Source organism: Topomyia yanbarensis, chromosome 3, assembly GCF_030247195.1.
Source record: "Topomyia yanbarensis strain Yona2022 chromosome 3, ASM3024719v1, whole genome shotgun sequence".
Classification (NCBI taxonomy): Eukaryota; Metazoa; Arthropoda; class Insecta; order Diptera; family Culicidae; genus Topomyia; species Topomyia yanbarensis.
This window is the reverse complement of record NC_080672.1, coordinates 157,428,199-157,449,419: the sequence shown is the minus strand read 5'-3', so window position 1 is coordinate 157,449,419 and position 21,221 is coordinate 157,428,199. Positions and strand designations below refer to the sequence as shown.

At 37.7% G+C, this 21,221-nt stretch overlaps 1 protein-coding gene and 1 long non-coding RNA gene across 2 annotated transcripts in view; both read right to left on the bottom strand.

Moving 5' to 3' along the window:
* Positions 1-8,536: 8,536 nt before the first annotated feature.
* LOC131693584 (uncharacterized) lies at positions 8,537-16,988 on the bottom strand. The gene is made up of 3 exons (XR_009306285.1): positions 16,811-16,988; positions 8,721-8,932; positions 8,537-8,658 (listed from the first exon to the last, which is right to left on the bottom strand). It is a non-coding gene; the product is annotated as an uncharacterized LOC131693584 (long non-coding RNA).
* A 3,830-nt stretch (positions 16,989-20,818) lies between these two features.
* LOC131693580 (uncharacterized) overlaps positions 20,819-21,221 on the bottom strand; it is a 44,662-nt gene continuing 44,259 nt past the window's right edge. The window contains exon 8 of the mRNA XM_058981506.1: positions 20,819-21,181. Coding sequence (XP_058837489.1) covers positions 20,932-21,181 — 250 coding nt within the window. The 3' untranslated portion in view covers positions 20,819-20,931. The remainder of the gene's footprint in view (positions 21,182-21,221) is intronic.

Below are 21,221 nucleotides of genomic sequence, written 5' to 3'. Positions count from 1 at the left end.
AGATTGATCACCAGAAGTATTAGCCACTATTCTATCATATACGTCAGTTCTGCATCCATTCCCTGACCCAACTGTCACAAATACTCAGACGAATACATACATAGATACACATACGACTAGCACATAACAGTTGTACACTAGTACGAAAAACAACGATTATCACAAAGCTACAACTAATAGGTTTCTACTTGTTCTACTTTATTAAATTAATTTAATTATTAAATTAATTTAATTGGTATATGCACGATGACGAAGTCGACCGATAAATGGACACACAATGACTCCCTCCGTGAGCCCCGTCCACGAATACCACCAATAGAACAATATTTGCAAACATGGCACACAGCAAAAGTCAATCTACGTCGATACGCCAGTCGGCCACGCCACCGCCCATAGACCAGTGGTTTAGCGTTGGTATGCGCTGGTGCGGAGTATAAAAAGACATATAACATAAAAAAGGCGCATAAGCCCTCTCGGTCTCCTCGATGCACCACTATCGAGGTGTAATGCAGTACCCATCTTAAAGCAATTGATGCTTGATGATGTTTGCAATACCGTCAAACCCCTAAACCTTGGGGAGGGCGTTTAACGTTAACGTTATACACATATTACAGAAAAAGTTAAATGCAATGAAATTAATTTATATTTATGCACTTCAGAGGTAGCGTGATATCAAGAGCTACAATTTCAGTGCTTAATACTCAGTCGCGTTGGAAATTTGAGTAAACGCTATTGAGAGTATGAACTTCTAATCGATTCAAACAAAATTTTCGAATTTTTTGACTCAGCACATCATCACCCCTTTAGGAAGATTCAGTTTTCCCTACACAATGCATTGATTGAAGTATTTAGATATGTTATTAATAGAGCATTCGCAATAATTCGTATGTCTATTTTAAAGGCCATTTTACTGCTATTCCATTGCTTTGGTTTTGCCTTTGAATGCGCCCGAGCCATTCCTGTTCCTGTCGCATGGAGTCACCGCAAGCAGACAGCAAACAGGTGTCGATGTTGTTGGCTCCGTATATTTGAAACCGATCCATAAACGCGCCGCTGCTGTTTCTGCACAAAAGATATCCATATAGAATTAGTCAGCGACTTATCCAGACAAGCATCTTCGGTTAATTTCTCGTTGTGGTCGGCCTATTAACATCTATTTTGACAACAGCAAGAATTTCGAAGAAGCCAAAAATGAACTAGACGAAATACGCCGAATACGCGTCCGCTAGTACCGATGACTGAGGATCCGAACGATATTTCCTGCCTCAGTATCTCTCAGCGACCGGAAGAGTTCTGCCACCTGGTTAGAGACTGTAGTGAACATTATACAGAAGGGACAGAGAAGAAGACCACAAGGCAAAAAACTGCCAACTGCAAACTAAGAAAATAATAACCACGTTACATGAAGCCCACAATGTTCGGCCTTCAAGTCACGGTGGATGAACTTCAACCACTGTACTACACTTTCTGTGGCAATCTGTACTGGAGTCTAAATGCGATGTAGCTACCATCTCGGAGACATACCGTATCCCGGCTAGCGGTGGAAACTGGATACACTAGTTTACAAAATAAAAATGAAACTCTGAACTTCAATATTTCAACACCGTTTCTGATGTAAAATTGTCCAACAATGCCGCAACAGTCTCAGCCGACAGCGAAATAAAAGGAACAGGTATCTTCTAGGGAGATGGTCCGGTGTCGATGGCCAACCAACCCCACAGGAATATACCATAACAGCGGAAACTGAAGGAGGGATTGCGCTATACCTGCAAATGTGAGAAAGAGAAAGGATTGCTCGGGCTGTTTGATGCGTGAGACAGAAGCTGGAGATTTTGAGGATATCTGGAGAAGGTTTGGAATGGGACAAAAAATGGATAAGCAAGTATCAGTCACTCGCATAAGTAGGAGATAAGGAAGGAAATAGAAAAACTGGTATATTTTTCTACAGACATATTCTAATTTATATATACAAAAATCAAATAAATACACTAAATACGCGTCGATTTCTTACCTCATGTAAGGAATCGAAAGTCTTAGTGTAATGTTATAATCCATTTGATACAAACATTACGGTAAGGCAGGGCTGGTTGATGGAACGATGACCTCGCAACATGTCTGGCGCTGTACACGAAATGGGTCATCGGAAAGTCAATTGAGCTAACACCTACCTAAATCTTTGAACTAAGATATTTGCAGGGATATGTTAAAATACATGCAAACATCTTTTTTCTGTAAATCACTACCAGCTAGTGGGAGTTAGGATGGTTAACACACACACACACACCGTTTCTGATGTAAAATTGTGTGCTGAATCCGAAAATGAAGTTCAACGAAACTACATTAATTCCTACCCGCACCCCGTCTATTGGTATTCACACACATTCTCAAACAGAAGAGTGTGATGCGCGGTTTCGTGAGGAGATGTGCGAAATGAAAAAGCAAATTGGTGATATTCTGCAAGTTTTAACCGAAATATCTCATTCGCGCGCTAGTTATTCAGCAAGAGAGGACTCTCTTTCTGTTGTATCGATTCCTTTATCGTCAACGAGGTTGATGCAAGGTACCCGGAATGCTTCTAACTACACTCGTTCCTCTTTTACGGCCACTTCAAAATGTTGGTTATTTTTTACAAGAGTGAAAAATACTGTGACCGAGAAAGATATTGCTGTCATGGTTACTGATTCTCTCGGGTCTACCGTAGTGGTTGTGAAAAAATTGATACCTGAATGGAAGGAAACGTCTATGATGTCTTTCATCTCGTTCAAAGTGGGAGTTGATGCTTCACTAAAACGAATCGCTTTATGCTCATCAACCTGGCCGCGCGGAATTTGTTTCCGGGAGTTCCACGATGAATTTGGAGTTTGGGAGCCGAATGTCGAGCGTTAAATAAATATGACCGTGCAAGACCGTACTAATTTTGTTATCAGTTGTCAGTTGTGAGAAGTGTATTATTTTTATTTGTTGTATGTCGAATGTTCTTAGGTTAAGGTGTAATCTGTATGCGCAAGTCGCAAAGATGAAATCAAATAAATAAATGTCGTGATCAAATTGAAATTATTCACATTAGAACAGTATTCGAGTTACAGTAAAAAAATGAATTTCACCTTTAAAATAAAAAGTACGTTTAGTAAAATCCAAGTATCTTCGGTTGTAGTGCATCGATGTAAAATGAATTAAAGATAATTGAATGCACTTTCGGTCGATTGAACATCCTGTTTTAGCATGACTACTGGTTCTGACGTTATTCACGAGTTTATTGAACTTTTTCTTAATTTTTTCCCATTTTTACATTTCTTATAAAAGAAATGTATATAATTCGCTCAAACTTTCAAAATGTTTTCCGAGGCCTTGAGGGCCGAATCTTGTATACCAATCGACTCAGCTCGACGATTTGGGACAATGTCTGTTTGTGTCTGTGTGTGTTTGTAACGGACTAACTCTCATTCGTGTTTCTCAGCAATGGCTGAACCGATCTTATCTAAACCAATTTTAAATCAAAGTCCTATCACCCAGACAGAACGCTATTAATTTTTAGACTTAGACTATCTGCCAAAATTGACAACACAGGTAAACTCTTTTTATATCTTTTGACAGCTTATACGAATACCTTTCAAACTTGCTATAGATTGTTAAAATCGAACTATGATCAAAAGAGGTATTTAGCATTAAATACGGACAAAAGATTTTTATCATTTCCTATAGACAGACATAAGACCAAAAACATGTAATCTATTATTTCTTTTTGGTATTATTTTCATAAATTTTATTGGAAGTCATTATATTGAAATGATGCGTTCAGCAAATTTGTAGCTCATACTTGTGCCAATAACTTTACTGAAGACATCAAATATCTGTTTTGAATAATTAAAAAGTTATGGCTTGTTGTTTGTGGAATACCCTTTTTCGCCAATTTATTGTTCAATACAGTTTTTTTCTTTTTTTATTAACGACTAAGAGTGAGTCAATTTTCCTTTTTTATGTTTTTAACGACAATTAATTAGCAAGGGACTGGATAGTGAAGGATATTTTTCAATATTAAGAGCAATAGTACTCAAGGGAGCACAAGGAAAGTTTAGAAAAGCGTGGAAACTCAGAGTTTACCGGCGACTTAACCCTTTGTCTGCTACCGCAGGAGTCAGGATCTTTTGGCATTAGAAATACGAATCACCTGAGTCTGCGGAATGTCCGGACGAGCGTAAAGTAACTTTGTACTTTATGCTGTCGGAACCGACAAAAAGTTAAGTCACGGTAAATTTCCACACTAAGCTTTTTACGACATTAAAACTCATAGAATGAGCTAGTTTCTGCCCTTACTAATTGCCTGTTGAGGTGTTTTATTTGATCGGCATTTTGTGTTTGCATCAACAGTTGTGTCGTATGGTCACTGTGTGTTGATTGAATACGGCGTCGACAGTTTTCGCCCAAAGCTGCTGGATGGATCATAATGGTACTTTTTTTTCCTATTTTATTAACGACTAAGAGTGAGTCAATTTTCTTTTTTATGTTTTACGATATTCAATTAGCAAGGGACTGCAAAGTGAAGTATAGTTTAGTATAGTGAAGCGGCGGAAGTTCTTTCGAAACCCGATTTGTGGTTTCCCGGCGGCGTTCTAGCCAATGGCGCTACTTTGTTGGTCCCTTTGCCACTACCTCTGCAGCTCGGAGAGTATACTCGTAACCACTCTGTTGACAGCGTCCCACACATGCTCGTCGTGGCACATCTTTTCAACGATATTGTCCACTGTCACACCAGGCATACTCCTACGAACTTCTTCGAACCTAGGGCATTCAAATACCACGTGTTCCGGTAGCTCTTGCACGTCCACACACTCCGGGCAAAGGGGTGACGAAGAATGTCTAAACCGATGCAGGTACTTCCGGAAGCCATTAAGCGAAACCTGCTTGTCAACTTCGTTCGGTTCCGCTTTGAGTTCAGTGCAGCAGTCCAGGCCGGTACGCCATACCTCAGTATTGAGGATGAGACACCCGCCAGGAGACGTCTCGTGCTGGCTCTTGCTCCTCCGTGATTCGGCATGATCCTTACCAATGCATTAGTTGTCCTCGGAGCCTTCTCACATACATAGTCGACATGGCTGTTGTAATTTATCCGATCGTCGACCATCACACCCAGGTGCTTCAGCGCGCGCATCGATGGGATGGATTGTCCCCCGACACTGATCTCGACATGCTGGATTTTTTTACAGTTGCTGACCAGAACTACCTCGGTCTTGTGGTGAGCCAGTTGCAACTTGACGTCAGCCATCCAGGTTTCCACGATGTCTCTGTGTCAACATCTCCACCTCCTCAAGGGTCTCGCCGGTTATCGTCAGGACAACATCATCTGCAAAGCCGACGATCTCAACTCCCCTGGGCAGTTCCAGTGTTAACACTCCGTTGTACATTATATTCCAGAGCGTTGGGCCGAGTATGGCGCCCTGAGGTACTCCCGCCGAGACCCTAATCGACCTCTGCCCCATGTTCGTTTCGTAAACCAGTACTCGGTTGTGGAAGTAACTTTTCAGAACCTTACATAGATAGTCCGAAACCCGCATTCTGTGCAGCGCTACGGCGATACTCCCAGTTAGCACTGTTGAACGCGTTCTTTACGTCTAACGTTACCACGGCGCAGTAGCGATTACCCCTTCTCTTTTGCTTCAATGCATTATCCGCGTTCGCGATGACTGTGCGGATGGCGTCTACCTTTTCCCTTTCCGGAATCCGAACTGCATCTGCGATAGTCCGTTCTCACTTTCAGCGTAGGTCGTCAGTCTGTTTAGGATGACCCTTTCCAGGAACTTACCAAGAGTATCCAGCAGGCATAGAGGCCGATACGATGCTGGATCTCCTGATGGTTTCCCTGGTTTTGACAGCAACACCAGCTTCTGGATCTATCCGAGAAACAGCCATCGTCCAGGCATTTCTGTAGGACTTTCCTGAACATGTCCGAAAACGCTAGGATCGCAGTCTTCAGTGCCACGTTGGGGATACCATCCGGTCCGGGATCTTCCATCGCTTTCAGCCCTTTTGCCACAATAAGGAGCTCGTCGTTGGAAACTCGATTGTCGCCAGCACTTCCACCATCTGCATCAATGCTTTTTGTTGAACGTCTCTGGAAAAAACCTGATTTGCGGCGTTACCTGTCATTCAATAACTACTTAACCGATTTCTTTCAAACTTTGCATACACATTCTATGTTAAAAATATCTAACCCCTGCGTTGAGTTTTTGGAATAATTGTTCATTTAAGGGTGTGTTTACACATAAAAAGGAAGAAACTTTCGAGAAAAAATACTTTTTATTTAAAATGAGTAAAAAAAACTCCCTAATTGAAGATTTATCTCAAAAACTCAACGTAGAGGTTAAGTTATTTGTACACAAAATGTGTATGCAAAGTTTGAAAGAAATCGGTTCAGTAGTTTTGGAATGGCAGATTACACCGCAAATCATGTTTTTCCAGAGACGTTCTACAAAAAGCTTCGTCATCGCGTCGTTTGTCAATATGTTTGCATACAAAAATACAGCATGTTATGGAAATGCTATACTGCAATGTACAACGGTTTGGATTAATTCGTTTCACGCACAGTTCTAAAAAAAATCGCAAAAACAGTTTTTTTTCACGCTGAAATTCTTACACCCCCCCCCCCCCCCTTCAGGTAACCTGCACAAAAACCAGTTGAATTATTGACAATCGACCGATGTTTATGGTAATTATATTGCGAATTTTACTCCCATATAGACTCACAGCAAAATAATTTTGTCACACGAAAATATACGCATCTACTATAGTTTGGTTGTTACGGTGGCTAACAAAAACAACAATTAACGTTCAAATACCAAACATTTTTGGTACAAAAATATTGGCATTAGTGACAAAATAAACTGCATTTTGATTCTAAAATCTCTGAAAAAACAAGGAATATTCATATCAAATATATTAAAACTTTGATTCAAATTCAAGCATTCAGTTGAACTAAAAAAAATGGTTGCTTCTACAATAGCATTATTTGAAGTAAAAATACTGCTGTTACATTTTGAAATATTTCTTGAAAATGGTTAGACTGTGTTTGGTTTGATCTCCGCCATTTTGTTGCATCACACAAATAAAAAAAAAATGGACGCATCGGAGGTCGAGAGTAAAGAATTGGAGTTCAAGACGCTAGGTTTGGACGATTTGGGCGATATAAAAATGCAAAACCGAAAATCTGGAACCTACGTTCTAACTAAAACGAGGTGCAAAGATTTCGAGCGGGCTTCCAATTCTGCTCACAATCTAATGCAGTTAAAGTTAAAGTTAAAAAAACTGAAATCACTTAGTTTCTAAAATTCAGGATATATTTTTTTGAAAATCTTGAGCGAAATTGGGATTCGGTGCAAAATACGAGCACCTCAGGATACTGGAAAATACAAAAAATCAAGATATTAATATTAAATACACCTTTTATGAAAAAAAAAAAGTTTTTTGATTTAAATAGATTTTGTCATTGTTTTAAAATGAAAAGCATATTTCAACTAACAAATAACTTACTTTGTTTTAAAAAAGATATGGTGGATTCAAACAAAATTGTTATTGAATCTACACAAATTCCTATGAGGGCTTGTTAGTAGAAAAAACAATATTTTTTTTTAGAATCTAATAAACAAAATTTTTTAAATCTAAAATAATTGCAATTAGGCCCAGATTCAAAAATATATATTTTTGATTTCTAGGCGAATTATTATGGAATTTAATATACATTTTTCTGCGTGTATGATGCTCCTTAACGGTTTAAGGTGGAAATAACCCTAAAAATATCACAAAATTTTGAATACTTTTTAGATTCACCAGATAGGAAGTTACTTTGTTCCGCAAAAATACGTGTTTCCATATCGCAAACCAGTTGGGTTAGATTATAAGAACGTAGGAGTTAGGCTAAAAAGTTATAATGAAAAAAAAATAATCTTCAAAATAAAATGTTCCATAACTTGAAAGCTCTTAATGTTAGATATATAAAACTTTCAACAATGTCTTTTGTAAAAAAATACATTTGTTGCGACTTTGCTGAGAGCACAAAGCCTCTCTCTATCTTGATCAGTTTTGAAAATAAATTTCGTATGCCACTTATAGGTGAAATAATCACTGAACGGTATATTCCTATAGATGCACAAACATAAAAGCTAGAACTTCTCCAAACAAACTATACTTCTCAAGTTATAGTTTAGACCGGACCCCTACTAGGTGGTCATTTTTTCCTAGCCAACATCTGTCTTTCTTAAAATCAAAATAACCCAATGCAATAACAGGGCGACATGGGCCCAGAAACGTCTTGACCCGTCATATGTTGACTACTGTCAAAGTCTGTATATCTCCATAGCGGATGACAGAGATGACACCCCCTGGTTTAGACGCTATTAATTTTGAGCACGACGACATTTTAAAACACTGTGCTATTCACTTAACGATGTCTTTTCAAACAAGAACTGTGCATGTTTAAATGTATCGTCTTCGCTGCCTCGCCTCGGTGTATTCTTCAAGGTGCTTACTATTATTTCTTATACCGTAAGATTGAAAGCCATTTATTGCATGTTTGACACACTTAAGAACAACGGTTATCAATAGTCCGCATGTTACCATTCCAGCCAATTTGAAGAAAATCGTGAAATCGGATCTCATTCAGGAAATCTAAAAGAAACGAAATTGACAAATATATGCGTTTACCTTCTTATGTAAAATGAAGAACAAACCTAACTAATTGCATAGTTATTAGTTTCCTAAGAAGTTATTATCTGTTTTCGGAAGTACTGTCGTTAGCAAGCGACTAACAGATTTTGCCGTTGTCTCACCGTCTTCCCTATTGTGGAAGATGCCGAAATAGACTCCTAGAGCGATTGCTAGTGCAATTATTAGCGCTATTACGATAATGCAGCAAAGAGTTTGAAAGGCACATTGACAGCAGCTGCAATGAAACAAAAAAGTTAGTGTTTATATGAGAGCACTAAATCCTTGAAAAAGGTTTTTAGTTTCTACCAGCATGCGACTTTTTTGGTGCAGTCACAGCAGCATTTGAAAATCCCACACATTTTTGTTCATAGATTTACTTATGGCATATTCGTTTTTGACAGTGCACTACACCGGTGTAGTCGGTGCTACACTCACTCAAACTTGGGTGTAATCAGTCTATCTCTTTCTTTGCACTACACCGGTGTAGCACCAAGAAAAAACGAAAACGCCATTAGTGTACTGAATTCAAGCAAGCGTATTTGCGTGTAAGTTCCAACTGCAATCACTTTATTTATCTACTATTCAACAAAAAACGAGATTCCTATTCGATTCACCAAGTTCATTCAAATGAAGTCGGAGGTTTTCAAATACTGAATTCAAATCAAAGAATTTATCAACATGATAACACTTATCATATACGCATAAACGCAGTGAGTCATCCAATATATCGTCAAGGGAAGCCCGCAATACTTGGATGTTTTGTAACAATCGATATTTGTACTATCTCATGCCTTATTTGTTATCAGTTGAACTCAGAACACTATCGGTACCATCTATCAGCAGGTTAACCGAAGAATGGGGATTTTCGGCAGATTCAGTGTTGTCTGTTAATATTCGCTGTATTCGAACGAGGTTGATATATGATACAATACCTGCATGCCAATTTCCCGAAACCTTCTAATATGCAACACATTACTTGTTTTAAATATTTGAGCGCTTATATTTTCAAATATGACATTACCTGTTTAGCCTACTGTGCAACATAGAATTGTTTAAAGCGGCCCTTACACGTTCAATATTTTCGTCAATACCAGTATTGACGATATTGTTACAATATTTCAGTCCCGTTTGAAATCCACATCGTCAATAATTTTTTTTTCCATTACACGTACAATACTTTTGTCAATACACTCAAGTATTGACAAAAATATTGAACGTGTAAGGCCCGCTTAATAATGCAGTTTAACTAAATTTTACCAGCAGTTGGGTCAGAACCTTATGCTGATTTCGTTTTTAGAGCCGAGTCGCTCTAGGTTCGCTCTGAGCTGTCACTTTTGTATGAATTTTGTAAATATTAGAGCGAACCTAGGGCGACTCTGATCTAAAACCGAAATCAGCATTAGTATCAAACGCCTTGCTCAGTATCGCCTCAAGAAACATCGACATAAGATAGAATTTATCCAGGCTTGCTGGAGCATCTCTCGTGATGCCAAAATGAGGTGAGGTATCAACATTCTGAGGGGGACTTCACACACCTCTTCAATAGCAGAAAAAAAACTCTTCTCCCACTCAACAAGCAAACTCATCATCAGAGGTTATGACTTGTTCAATGACTAGAGGAAGTTATGTGCATCACACAGGAAAGGCGAGAGCGCAAAACTGATTGAAGATGGGTTGGAATTCCTCTTCCAAAATGCTGAGAGTGTGGAGCGCGAGAGTGATTATTTTCCTCTCCGGTTTTAATTTTGTAATTTTGTCTGCTGCGTAGGATGCGGATTAACTATAATTTTCGTGGTGTAGATCAGTGCATCGTGGAATACGAATATCATCATGTGGTGGAAATCCAAGAGGCTAGAGGACCCAAACTTGGCTCTACTGTGTCAAATGGCCTTAAGGTTGGACAGAGAATGCGCAAAATTCGCAAACGAAAAAAGCAGTTTTTTCCACACCGTATGTAAGATCTTCATAAAAATCAATCAGTGTATGTAGAATGTTGTTACAGTACTGCTGATTGATTTTTATGAAGATCTGACATATGGTGTGGAAAAAAACTGCTTTTTTGTTTGCGAATTTTACCCTTTCTCTGTCCAACCTTAAGCACTCCTTGTCCACAAGTTTCAATTGAGCGAGGATTCAGTGGCCTCGGGAAAATACTAACTAACGATCGGACAAAACTAAGCTCGGGAAATTTAAAATCAATCCTATTCATCAAACTCAATAACACCATCATAGAAGATATATATTTTAAATTTGATATCTAATACAACATGAAATCGCTTCCAAGTAAAATTTCTCTTTAGCGTGCTTTCTCAATTAAATTTAAAAAAATGGAGAACTCGGAACGCATCTCCATAAATAGTTTCGTTATAGGTTTTGTGCACTTAACGCGCAAAGTTGGTTTCAAAAAAATTTCTGGGTGGAGGAAAATAGTTTTTACTTAAAATTTTTCTCCACCGCGGATAAATATAGCATAATGCCAATTGTGTTATTATATTGGTTCTTAAGAGTGAAGTGAATCTACTGATTCCAATTTATACGCATTGTATCAATTGTAGGCCTAGAAATTAGTGATAAACCCACCATAATAGGGCCTATTTACCCTATATTCGAAGGAGAAGACGAAACTTCTTATTTTGATACTGATTTCACTAAATAATGAAATTGTTAAGCAAATATAATGAAATGATGAGTTCATGAAATATATTCGCCTATTCAATCAATTTCATTACAATAATTCAACATTTGTACAATATTTTCCTAAATTTTCATTGCAAAATATTAAAAATTGGGTAAGTGACAGTGAATCTTCAGAAGGAAATGCGATGTACACACTAACTTTAAACCTCCTATACCAATCGTTTAGAAATTTTGCAGAGTTCTTTCTCACATCATTAATCAGGTACCTACAGGAATGCTTTACAAAATTATTATTATTTTTAAAATAACATGATAACCGATTTTCAAAGTGCTATGAAAAATTCGAAAAAATGGAGGCTGCTCTCATTACTCCTTAATTTTCATTTATAGCAAAAACACTTTCTGAGATCTTTGGCACCAAAACATTAGCTACTTTGTTCAGTCTTAGCCGATTACTAGAAAGTTCTAGAAAGAGAAGTGCTATATTGGGACAATAATAGGAAAATTGTCATTTTTGCATTTTTCTCATGACAAACATGCAAATAGTTCAACATTCATCCAAAACCACGTCTTGGTTCTAATAATAATTCGGAAGAGCTTTTAATTCTGCTATAAATCAATTTGGGGGCAAGCAACATTTTTCAATCCTTTTTTGTGTTGCACTATAACCTATGCTAGTTCACTTGAAAAGTTGAAAATCACTATAGCACCGTGCAATTTTTTATGATGTAGTTTTGGCAACAAATTCTTAATCCACCTGGACAATGCGTAACGAATAAACGGTTTGCTTTAATAGAAGTATGTATGTCACGTTTTAGCTTACCCTCCTTCACCCATACGTCAAAAAACGTCGCAATTTTTGATACCTAACTACTTCTTCCTAAGCGAGAACTATATTTTAATAATAGATCACAGATCACAAATTTTGGCCCCTTAAGGAGGGTACTGTACTATTTTATCACTTACGAGTCCTACATTCGATGGATCTGTATAAATTGGCACCAACACGTTTGCTTCGTTCCTAAGAACCACTAATAAAACAATAAATGGCCTGAAAATGGTGGAATACTTCTGTTTGAGTGCAACGAAAACTAATTGGGTGCCCAAAACATCGCACTACCATTCAAGTCCAGGGATAGTACAAATATTTGGCAGACACTACTCTAACCAATGGTTTCAAATGGGTAGAGTAATAATAATAACAGGGCGAAAAGAGGCTCATTACTCTATACATATTTGAAAACTATTTAAACAGTTGAATTGCTTCATACAACGCTTAACTATACATTCATTCCAAAAACTAAAATACACATCAGAAATAAGCTTTGCACGCGCATCAACCCCATATAACAAAAACTCACAGCTACTAATCATTACCTCCTCTCAAGGCGTGTGAGGACATCACAAACTCCTCTTGAATCATCATGAGGTGTAGCCCACTCTCCTCCACGGAGCGAATATCCCATGCGTAATAAAATATTTCTCTGAATCAATTCGTTGAGCAATAGAGGAACTCTCTCATATTTCGGATCCTCACACACAACGGCAGAGATGCTCCCGTTGAATCATTCTTTTCTACCTCATCCTGAGGGAGGGATATTAGTCCTCATTGTGTGTTGAAGTGTTTATAACAAAATTTAAATTATAGCGTTTTCGTTTTTACAATGTCTTGTATTGCTACACCAACGGTGTGAGAGAAAAACTTTTTGAACGTGATCCTGTGTATGTGTATTAGACCGGCAACAATTTTGACTTTTTTTCGAAACACTGTTAAAACAAACGGTAATTGGCTTCACATACCATTTGTCAAATATGAGCTTTTTCCGAAAACTTTAGTTCACTCAAGAGTTTTCAAGTTTGTATGTGAAAATATATGAAAGATAAGCAAAAGAAACAATAAATTCAGTAAAAAATACCAGTATCATCTTGCGCATTCCATAACCTGCAGATATAAAGCTTAAGGTATAAGGATCAACATTGCCGAAGACTGCAAACTGATCCAATTTTGCAGTAAAAAGTTATTCTCATATAAAGGTATGTGTTGCCTCTCTTTCTCGCACATACTTGGAATAGGGAATTTCAAAGAAATCAGTAGGCCTTCAAAGTTAAATAAAAAAGGTACGCAGAGTTACTGTGGAATGATTAATTCGATTTAAAGTTTTTATTTCCGAGTTTCCATATATTTTACTACAGAAACTTGAAACTTCTTGCGGGTGAACTAGATCTATTGGAAAAAACTCGTAGTTTGCATATGATTTATGCATTCAATTACCATTTGAATTAGCAGTATTCCGATAAAAAAGTCAAAATTGTTACCGGTCTAATGTGTATAGACAAAGATAAACTAATGATTACTAAGTCCTATACAAAAGATTGAAAAACTATGGTTCAGAAACCGTCAACCGACGAGCCTAGTAAAATTGAGCTTTCGGTGCCCCCTCGTTGATAGGCGTCGATAGCGGTTCTCCATATTTAAATGCGTCGGCAAAATGCTATGGATACATAATGATGCTGTAAAACTTCTCTATATAAAATACAAATGTTTAGAATGTCGCATGTGAGATGAAACTGTTCAACAGGTTCGTACATTTACGGCGAAAAAACAAAGTTGTAACCCGTCTGGGTAACAATTTGGCACTGGTTGGAAATTTACCTATTTTTGCTTACTCTCTCCGTAGAGTGTAATTGTTTTGGCAACATTATGCTCACCGCTAGTCTGTGCCAGTCACATTTAGATGCAACTTTTTTGTTAATTTTAGCGTTTGGGAACGGTTTTGTTTGTGCAGATAGGTGTAGTAATTTTTGTTTGACATTTGGGTACAAATAGCATAGGGCTTAGGTAGGCTAACGCTCTCCTATTGCTGCAATACGTGTGCTGACTATGCTGCGCATCGAAGATGACAGCGAGGCGGTTTGACGTTGTGTTTTGGGCGTGAAGGTGGCCATCGAGTGATAGAGCAGATAATGATGAAGTCTTCCCATGAACATCCACAAGTTTGCACCTGTGTACGAATTTTCGTGCAAGCGTTCAACCTCAAACATGCTTTGCCTTTGTGTACATGTTTGCCTCGAACGCCGAACCCAAATGAACGATGTGCAAACTTAGGTTTAAACGCCGTGTACGCAGACCATGTGCATACACAAGAAAGGCACACACAAAATAGAATGAGTCAACGCTGTTGATGATGACTGAGAAAAAGAGAAAACTAAGGTCAAGAGCACATATGTGTACGAACACCGTATACGTACATGGTGCTCGATTATGCAGACGAACTTGTGCACTTGTTTCTTTGCGCATTCGAGCTGGCACGCGAAATGTGGGTTTAAGACAAGAGGGTGAATGTTTTGATGTTTCTTTGAACAATGAGTAAAGTAAACATAAGCTGGCTCTTCTAATTGTCAAAAGTGACAGCGAATGCGTCTTAAGCAACGTTCTCATTGTTACGAGCCATGTTGTTAACTTGTCTTTTTTTTTTTCTAAAGGTTCTTATTTGGCACGGCTCAATGCGTTACCACAACTGAGCCGTGGATCTTTTGAGTTTGCACGACTGTCACTAACCTGATAAGCAACATGACAACACTGACACACTGGAAACAAACAAAAATATATTTATATAGCTTAATCAGCGTGAGTTCAATGTTGTATTCATGTTAACTGCATAGTGAAGAAGGGAAGGGATATAATTAATGGGAGGGGGAGGATGTGTCGGGAATCATCTAACTTATTTTAGTATACGGGGTGGATGAAGGGAATGCAGGTGGAGGTTGGTCTGAGAGGACGAAGGGGGGGGGGGGGGGGGGTTGAGAGGTAGGAGGTGAAGGAGTAGATGGAGGATTCAACATCGAACTTCATATTATACCTTCCATTTGAGGCTAGGTTATTGAAAATTTGTTGAGTCATTACCGAAGTAGCTTTAAATCTGGAATATGCCCGGAACTCGTGACTTCCGGAATTATCGATAGTGAACAATATACTCCAATAATCTTTGCTTCGCCATCAGTGATCTAGGCCTGCGATTCGAAGTAATTTGATGATCATTTCAATAGATTTTAAACCTATGAGGTATAACGATTGTACCGGTTTATATGAGATATTCCTATGTGACCGCAATAACCACTCTATAACTCCAGAACCAAAAGTCAGAACCGAATGAAAGACAGTTAATGGGAGTATTATATCTTTCATTTGAGATTAAGCTAGTAAAAATCGGTTAAGAGTTTGCTGGGAAATAGGTGTGACATTAGCTCAGGAACTTGGCGAGTTCGCTAGGGGCATCAAGAACCGTCATAGGTGGCCAATGTGTACAAAACTACTTTGATTGGTCATTCGTGATCTAAACCCGAAAATCCAAGTAATGTTGAACCCATTTGAATGTGTATTATATCATTCGGACATCATAGGGTTATCAGTTTATATGGGAATTTGCTGTGTTGCCGCACTCTTCAACCCGTAACTCAGGAACCGGAAGTCCGATCAATTAAAAATTCAATAGCGACTTATGGGACCATTATACCGTTCATTTTAAAGTAAGTTTGTGTAAATCGGTTCAGCCATCTCTGAGAAAATCGAGTGCCATTATTTAACACACAAATACATACACACAGACATTTGGCGATCTCGACGAACTGAATCGAATGGTATATGACACTCGGCCCACCGGGCCTCTGTTGAAATGTTGATTTTTGGAGTGATTTCATAGCCTTTCTTTATATGAGAAAGGTGCAAAATCGGCAAAGTCCCAAAAAGTCAATTTAAATTATAATTAATGTTCTTGTAACCTTTATGATGTCATAAATTGAAAATAAAAGCTTGTAAAGCAAGGGTCCATTTTTGGCAACTGAAAAACATGTTACCAAAACGGAATCCTACTGCAATAGTAATCTCTGAATATATACATGTCGCAGCTGACATTATTGTGTTTTAGATAGTGACCAGATGTTTACGGGATGAACCCATTGAAAATGTACATTTCCAGATATTTACACAACTTTTGTTGGACTGAGAAACTTTCCGCAAAAATTCACGAGCAGACTCATAGTGGTCCACAAAAGTACCGATAGAATCAGAATAAATTGGCTCAATTTGCACATTTTTCGCACTGCTCAAAGATTATATTTCCCAACACAGCAAGTCACACAATATTATTATTCAAAAGATTATTTATTACAAAACGGCTTTTTGGGGCATGCGACACATTTTCCGGGAGGTCTAGCCACGCGGGACAAGTCTCTTACGTTCGTGACTGTCCCGCCTAATCTGGAACCTCTGGTCACTCTAGTTTTAGATAATGCTTAAAATAGCTAAAAATTTATTGCTAAAGAGGGGCAAAAATATTAATTATATGTTTACCTTAAAATTAAATCAAGTTTGGAAAAAATGTGAAAAAATCTCTTATACAAACAGTTAGAAATTGACGCAGTTGATATCTCTTTGGCGAAGTATAATTTTTAATAGTCGAAAAAATTATATGCTTACCAGCATGCAACGTTCGCTGCACAACTACAACAGCATTTAAATACACCACACATCTTCTGTTGCTAAAATTTTCCTCAAAATCGCCGTAGATACCATACGAACTTTACCGCACTATACCAACCGAATCCAAAGAGTTAACGAAACTGATCGAGCAACCCTTCTCTTTCAAATTAGCTATCTAATCCAAAATATTACGACTATTCAATTGATAAAAGACAGTTATTTGCAAGAGATACTAGCACAGGAAGCTGAAGTGGCTCAAACCCATATCAACGGTACAGGCGGGCCCTCATTCATATCAATCTATGATCACTATAAGCTATCAATCTACAGTGGGTGCCAATATTGGTCGCCAGTGATGTCTTTTTTTTTATTCGATTAACGGAAATAAATAATCGAAAAATCAACAATCGATTACAAGCTTTTGGCATAATCAAGTAAATCGATTAACAGCTAACAATTAATCGACAATATAATAATTAATGAAGGGTTAAATATGAAAATCGCAGAACAATCAATAAACCTCTCGAAAATTAATCGATTAACAGATAATCGATTATTTGCAAAAATCAGACATCACTAAGTATTCGTTTAGCTGCGTTTTTCAAACAGAGAGAGAATAAAAGGGATAGCATGTTGCGAATGAGACAGTTATATTTCAATAAAAGTAAATTGAAAGTAGTGAAGTGCATAGGCTGTTTTAGTGGTGCTTTTCATGTCAATATGACCATTGGTCTTATATATTTAACATTCCAGCACCCCGATCAGAATGAAATCACAAAATTGTTACAGAATGTGATATTTTGTTATGACGATTTTTTGTTACAGGTTGTGTTATAACCCTGGTCTCTTTAATGTGAAAGTCAGGTAAAATAGATTTTTCGTTTTCGAACATCAACTCAGAATTAAAAGCGTTTTTCGAAAATCCAAGAATACAGTTTCGACCCGTTTTTATAAACTCCCGGTTTTATGCACCCCCGATTTTATTAACTTTTTGTACCCGATTTTATCAACCTACCGTTAATTCATTCTTTTATGCCAGCAATTCAGGCCCACAGTCTTACATTTATATTTTTGGTCCTGCACTGTTAGATAGTAGTCAAAATGTAGGGTAGTTTACCCAATTTTGATGCTATTTAAGGTAATTGATAAACTAGAATCGCATTTTCCTCAAATTTTCAAAAAAAAGCAAAATTTTCATAATAAACTAACAAATTGTCACATATTATCCATGGAAAACATAACAATTGAAAGTGACGTTGTATGCAATACGAATTGAATACTTAATAATATTGTTTTTTATGTTGTGAGCATGCCAAACTGCAAACAAAATTTATTTTTGCGAACTGTCTATAAACACCGGTCCGGAGGATATAATATAGCGCATATTAGTCTCTAAGATTGTGATATCTGTTCTCTACTTTATCTACCCCTTTAAAACGATCTCCTGCCAGCGCGCTTGAATCTTCACTAAACAATCTTTGAATTGAATCAGCTAATAAGATTCCTGTTCTCGTTTGTTATCTTCTATGTCATCGAAGCGTATAAATCTATTCACTTGTAAGTAGGAACACACCAACCTGTCCGAACCAATGAGAACGGGCGAAGCCTGTCGAAAGCCACAGAACCAGGCTCAAACCGCCTATCTCTATAAAAATACGTGTGCCTGATTCAAACTCTTTAAAATCTGATACGGAATATTGTTTCATGACGAAAAACCCTAATAAATAGAGAACCTGTTTATCCCATTGTTGAAATTCTTCGCATAACTTTCCCACTAATAAAATAACCAAAAAAGTAAATAGTAAGTTTGTGGAAAGAGAAAGTTTCATTGACTTAGACATGGATACGATATTAATAACTAGAATAGTGAGATCGATCCTGTAAAACTATTCATCACTGTCGTTGCTTACAAAAACTTAAAACAGGGCAAATACATCCATTTCCGATTTTAGTAAAACTAAAAGTCGCCCGCTCAACAAGAAAGCTATCAGCGTACACGTTCGTAAACAAAATGAATAGACAGCATCGTGGATCGTGGCTAGACCAACAGGCTCAGAATTTTCTGATTTCTATCAGATTTTACCACTGAAAATTTTTTGTCAAATATTTTGTAAATTAAATTTTTCCTAATGAAGAACTGGACTAATTACATTAGAAACGTTGGATATGAACGTAATTTTAGAATGCAAAGCTTTAATTGATGTAGCGTTTCTCTCCAGATCGCTAAATTAATTTTCAACTTCAATCGCGTTTTTCTTGTCATTTTTGGAACATGGGCGTAGAATAATTGTGAACTACCAACGCCCTGTGTCTAATTAATTAAAGAATAAATTCTGCATTGCACTTTTAAGGAGATTAACTATTAAATTTCGCTGGCAGATTACATTGTCATTCATAATGAGTCTATCTGCAAAATTTCAGATCGATCCTATGCTTGGAAGTTGGATTAGACAACTGTCGGACGGTTCGGTTAAATACAATTTTTTGCGCTGATAGGGCATTAGGTTTGATTTTTCTGCCAACTAACAACTTGAGATAGTTCTCTGATTGCTTCTAATTATGTAGGATGATAAAATGAAGATAAAAAAATTCCCGATTTTATCAACTTCCTCGTTTTATCAACCAAAATTTTTCTGCTGGTTGATAAAAACGGGTCATTACTGTACTATAATCTCTTTGTAGTGTGGTCGGCGTTAAGTTAGATCGGACTAAATCGTAAAACACCATTAATTTTCGAGCGCTCGGTCGAGGCACAAGTGTTTTGTTTCCAGTACGTGCAGTGTATAGACGAATTTTTTATGTCATTAAACAAATATTCCATTATTACTTCTTTATTTTCTTGTTTAGTTCTGAGGAAAAATCAGGGCAAGACATAGCCATGACTTCCCCTGACGATAATTCATCTCAAGGTGTGATGGATGTCGAAACAAAATTGGCTCCCCGGCTCAAAGTATATCCAAGCTCGGTCACCGGAACCTTCGTGATCTTTTTTCGGACCAAAGACAAAAAGTGTTTTAATCTGTTGCAGAATTCTGACAAACCGGGATTCAGCCGTGCCAGAAATATCGAAAATTCGCCCTGATAAGCTTCGGGTGGTGGTAAATAGTTTGAATCGGGCAAATGATTTTGTTGGCTACGGGCTCTTTACGAAGAAGTACAGGGTGTATATTCTAGCTAACAGGGGTGAAGTCTGCGGAGTAGTCTCCGATTCGAGTTACAAGGACATAATTTGTTTGTTTAGAGAATCAAAAATGGGACCTTGACGTTTTTAATTTGTATTTGGTGGAATTATAATATAAGTGTTAGTAGTACTTACATATTTCATTTCAGTGGTAGCAAGTGTATCATTCCCTCTATTAAAACTCGATGCCTACGAAATTGCGGCTTACGACTGCTCATTTCTTCTGGCATTTGGACACCGCCAGTCAATTCCATAGATTCGAAATTTCTGTCACCCAATCTGCCATTTCCTTTGGAGCCCTGCTGGCGCGAATACCAACTATCTAAAGCAAAAAGACATTTAATATCACTTTATACATATTCCCTAATAATCAACAAATGCAGAAACACAAATGATGTCACCGTCAAGAATACCACCGACAACCTTAATTGACCCCCTTCGACACCAGTTTGGCTCTTACCAAGCCGTAATGCGGATGGCAGCGTGAAAGCTGCCGAAGTGAGTTCAGAATAGCTTGAAGCAACAGTAGATGTCGCTCCAAATAAATTTTATCCAAGTCTGACTTGGATAGTACCATCTAGGCTAGTTTGCATACTTTTTATAACTCACTGTTCTCCATTGAACCACACTGTGTAATTTCCATAAAATATACATCTCGGCTGCTTCGAAAAATTCCGGATAACAACCCAACAGAAACTTACAGAGTTATTTGCTTTATTTATAGTGCTCCCAACAATAAGCGATGAACGGCACATACATTTCCTAAGTAAGCGTTCAGAATACAACACATATGAGGACGTCATCAAAATTTAAAAATATACATATTTAAAACAGAATCCACACGTTTTTCTGCAGTACTAAATACATGCGACTTAAGTGAATTGATACTATACAACAGTATGCTAATATATTACAATTGAGAATACAGAAACTTTCCTTACACGATGGACAGTTTTTCAATATTCCATAGCAAGCATTCCAGGAATACTAATCCCCGAGCCGCAGCTGTACCACATTGGTATTCCGTTGGGTACAGCCCTTCTTCGCGGATCCCGCTTGCGTGGAATGATACACAGCTGCGATCTATACGATCCACAGATTCAAATTGGATCGAAACTCGATTCCAGTATATAACTCCATTCCATTCATACTCGAATACTTTGAATATTCGCAGCCGAGACGTGTCTCTGGAAGAAACATTCAATATAATGTCAGAAGTCCTCAAAA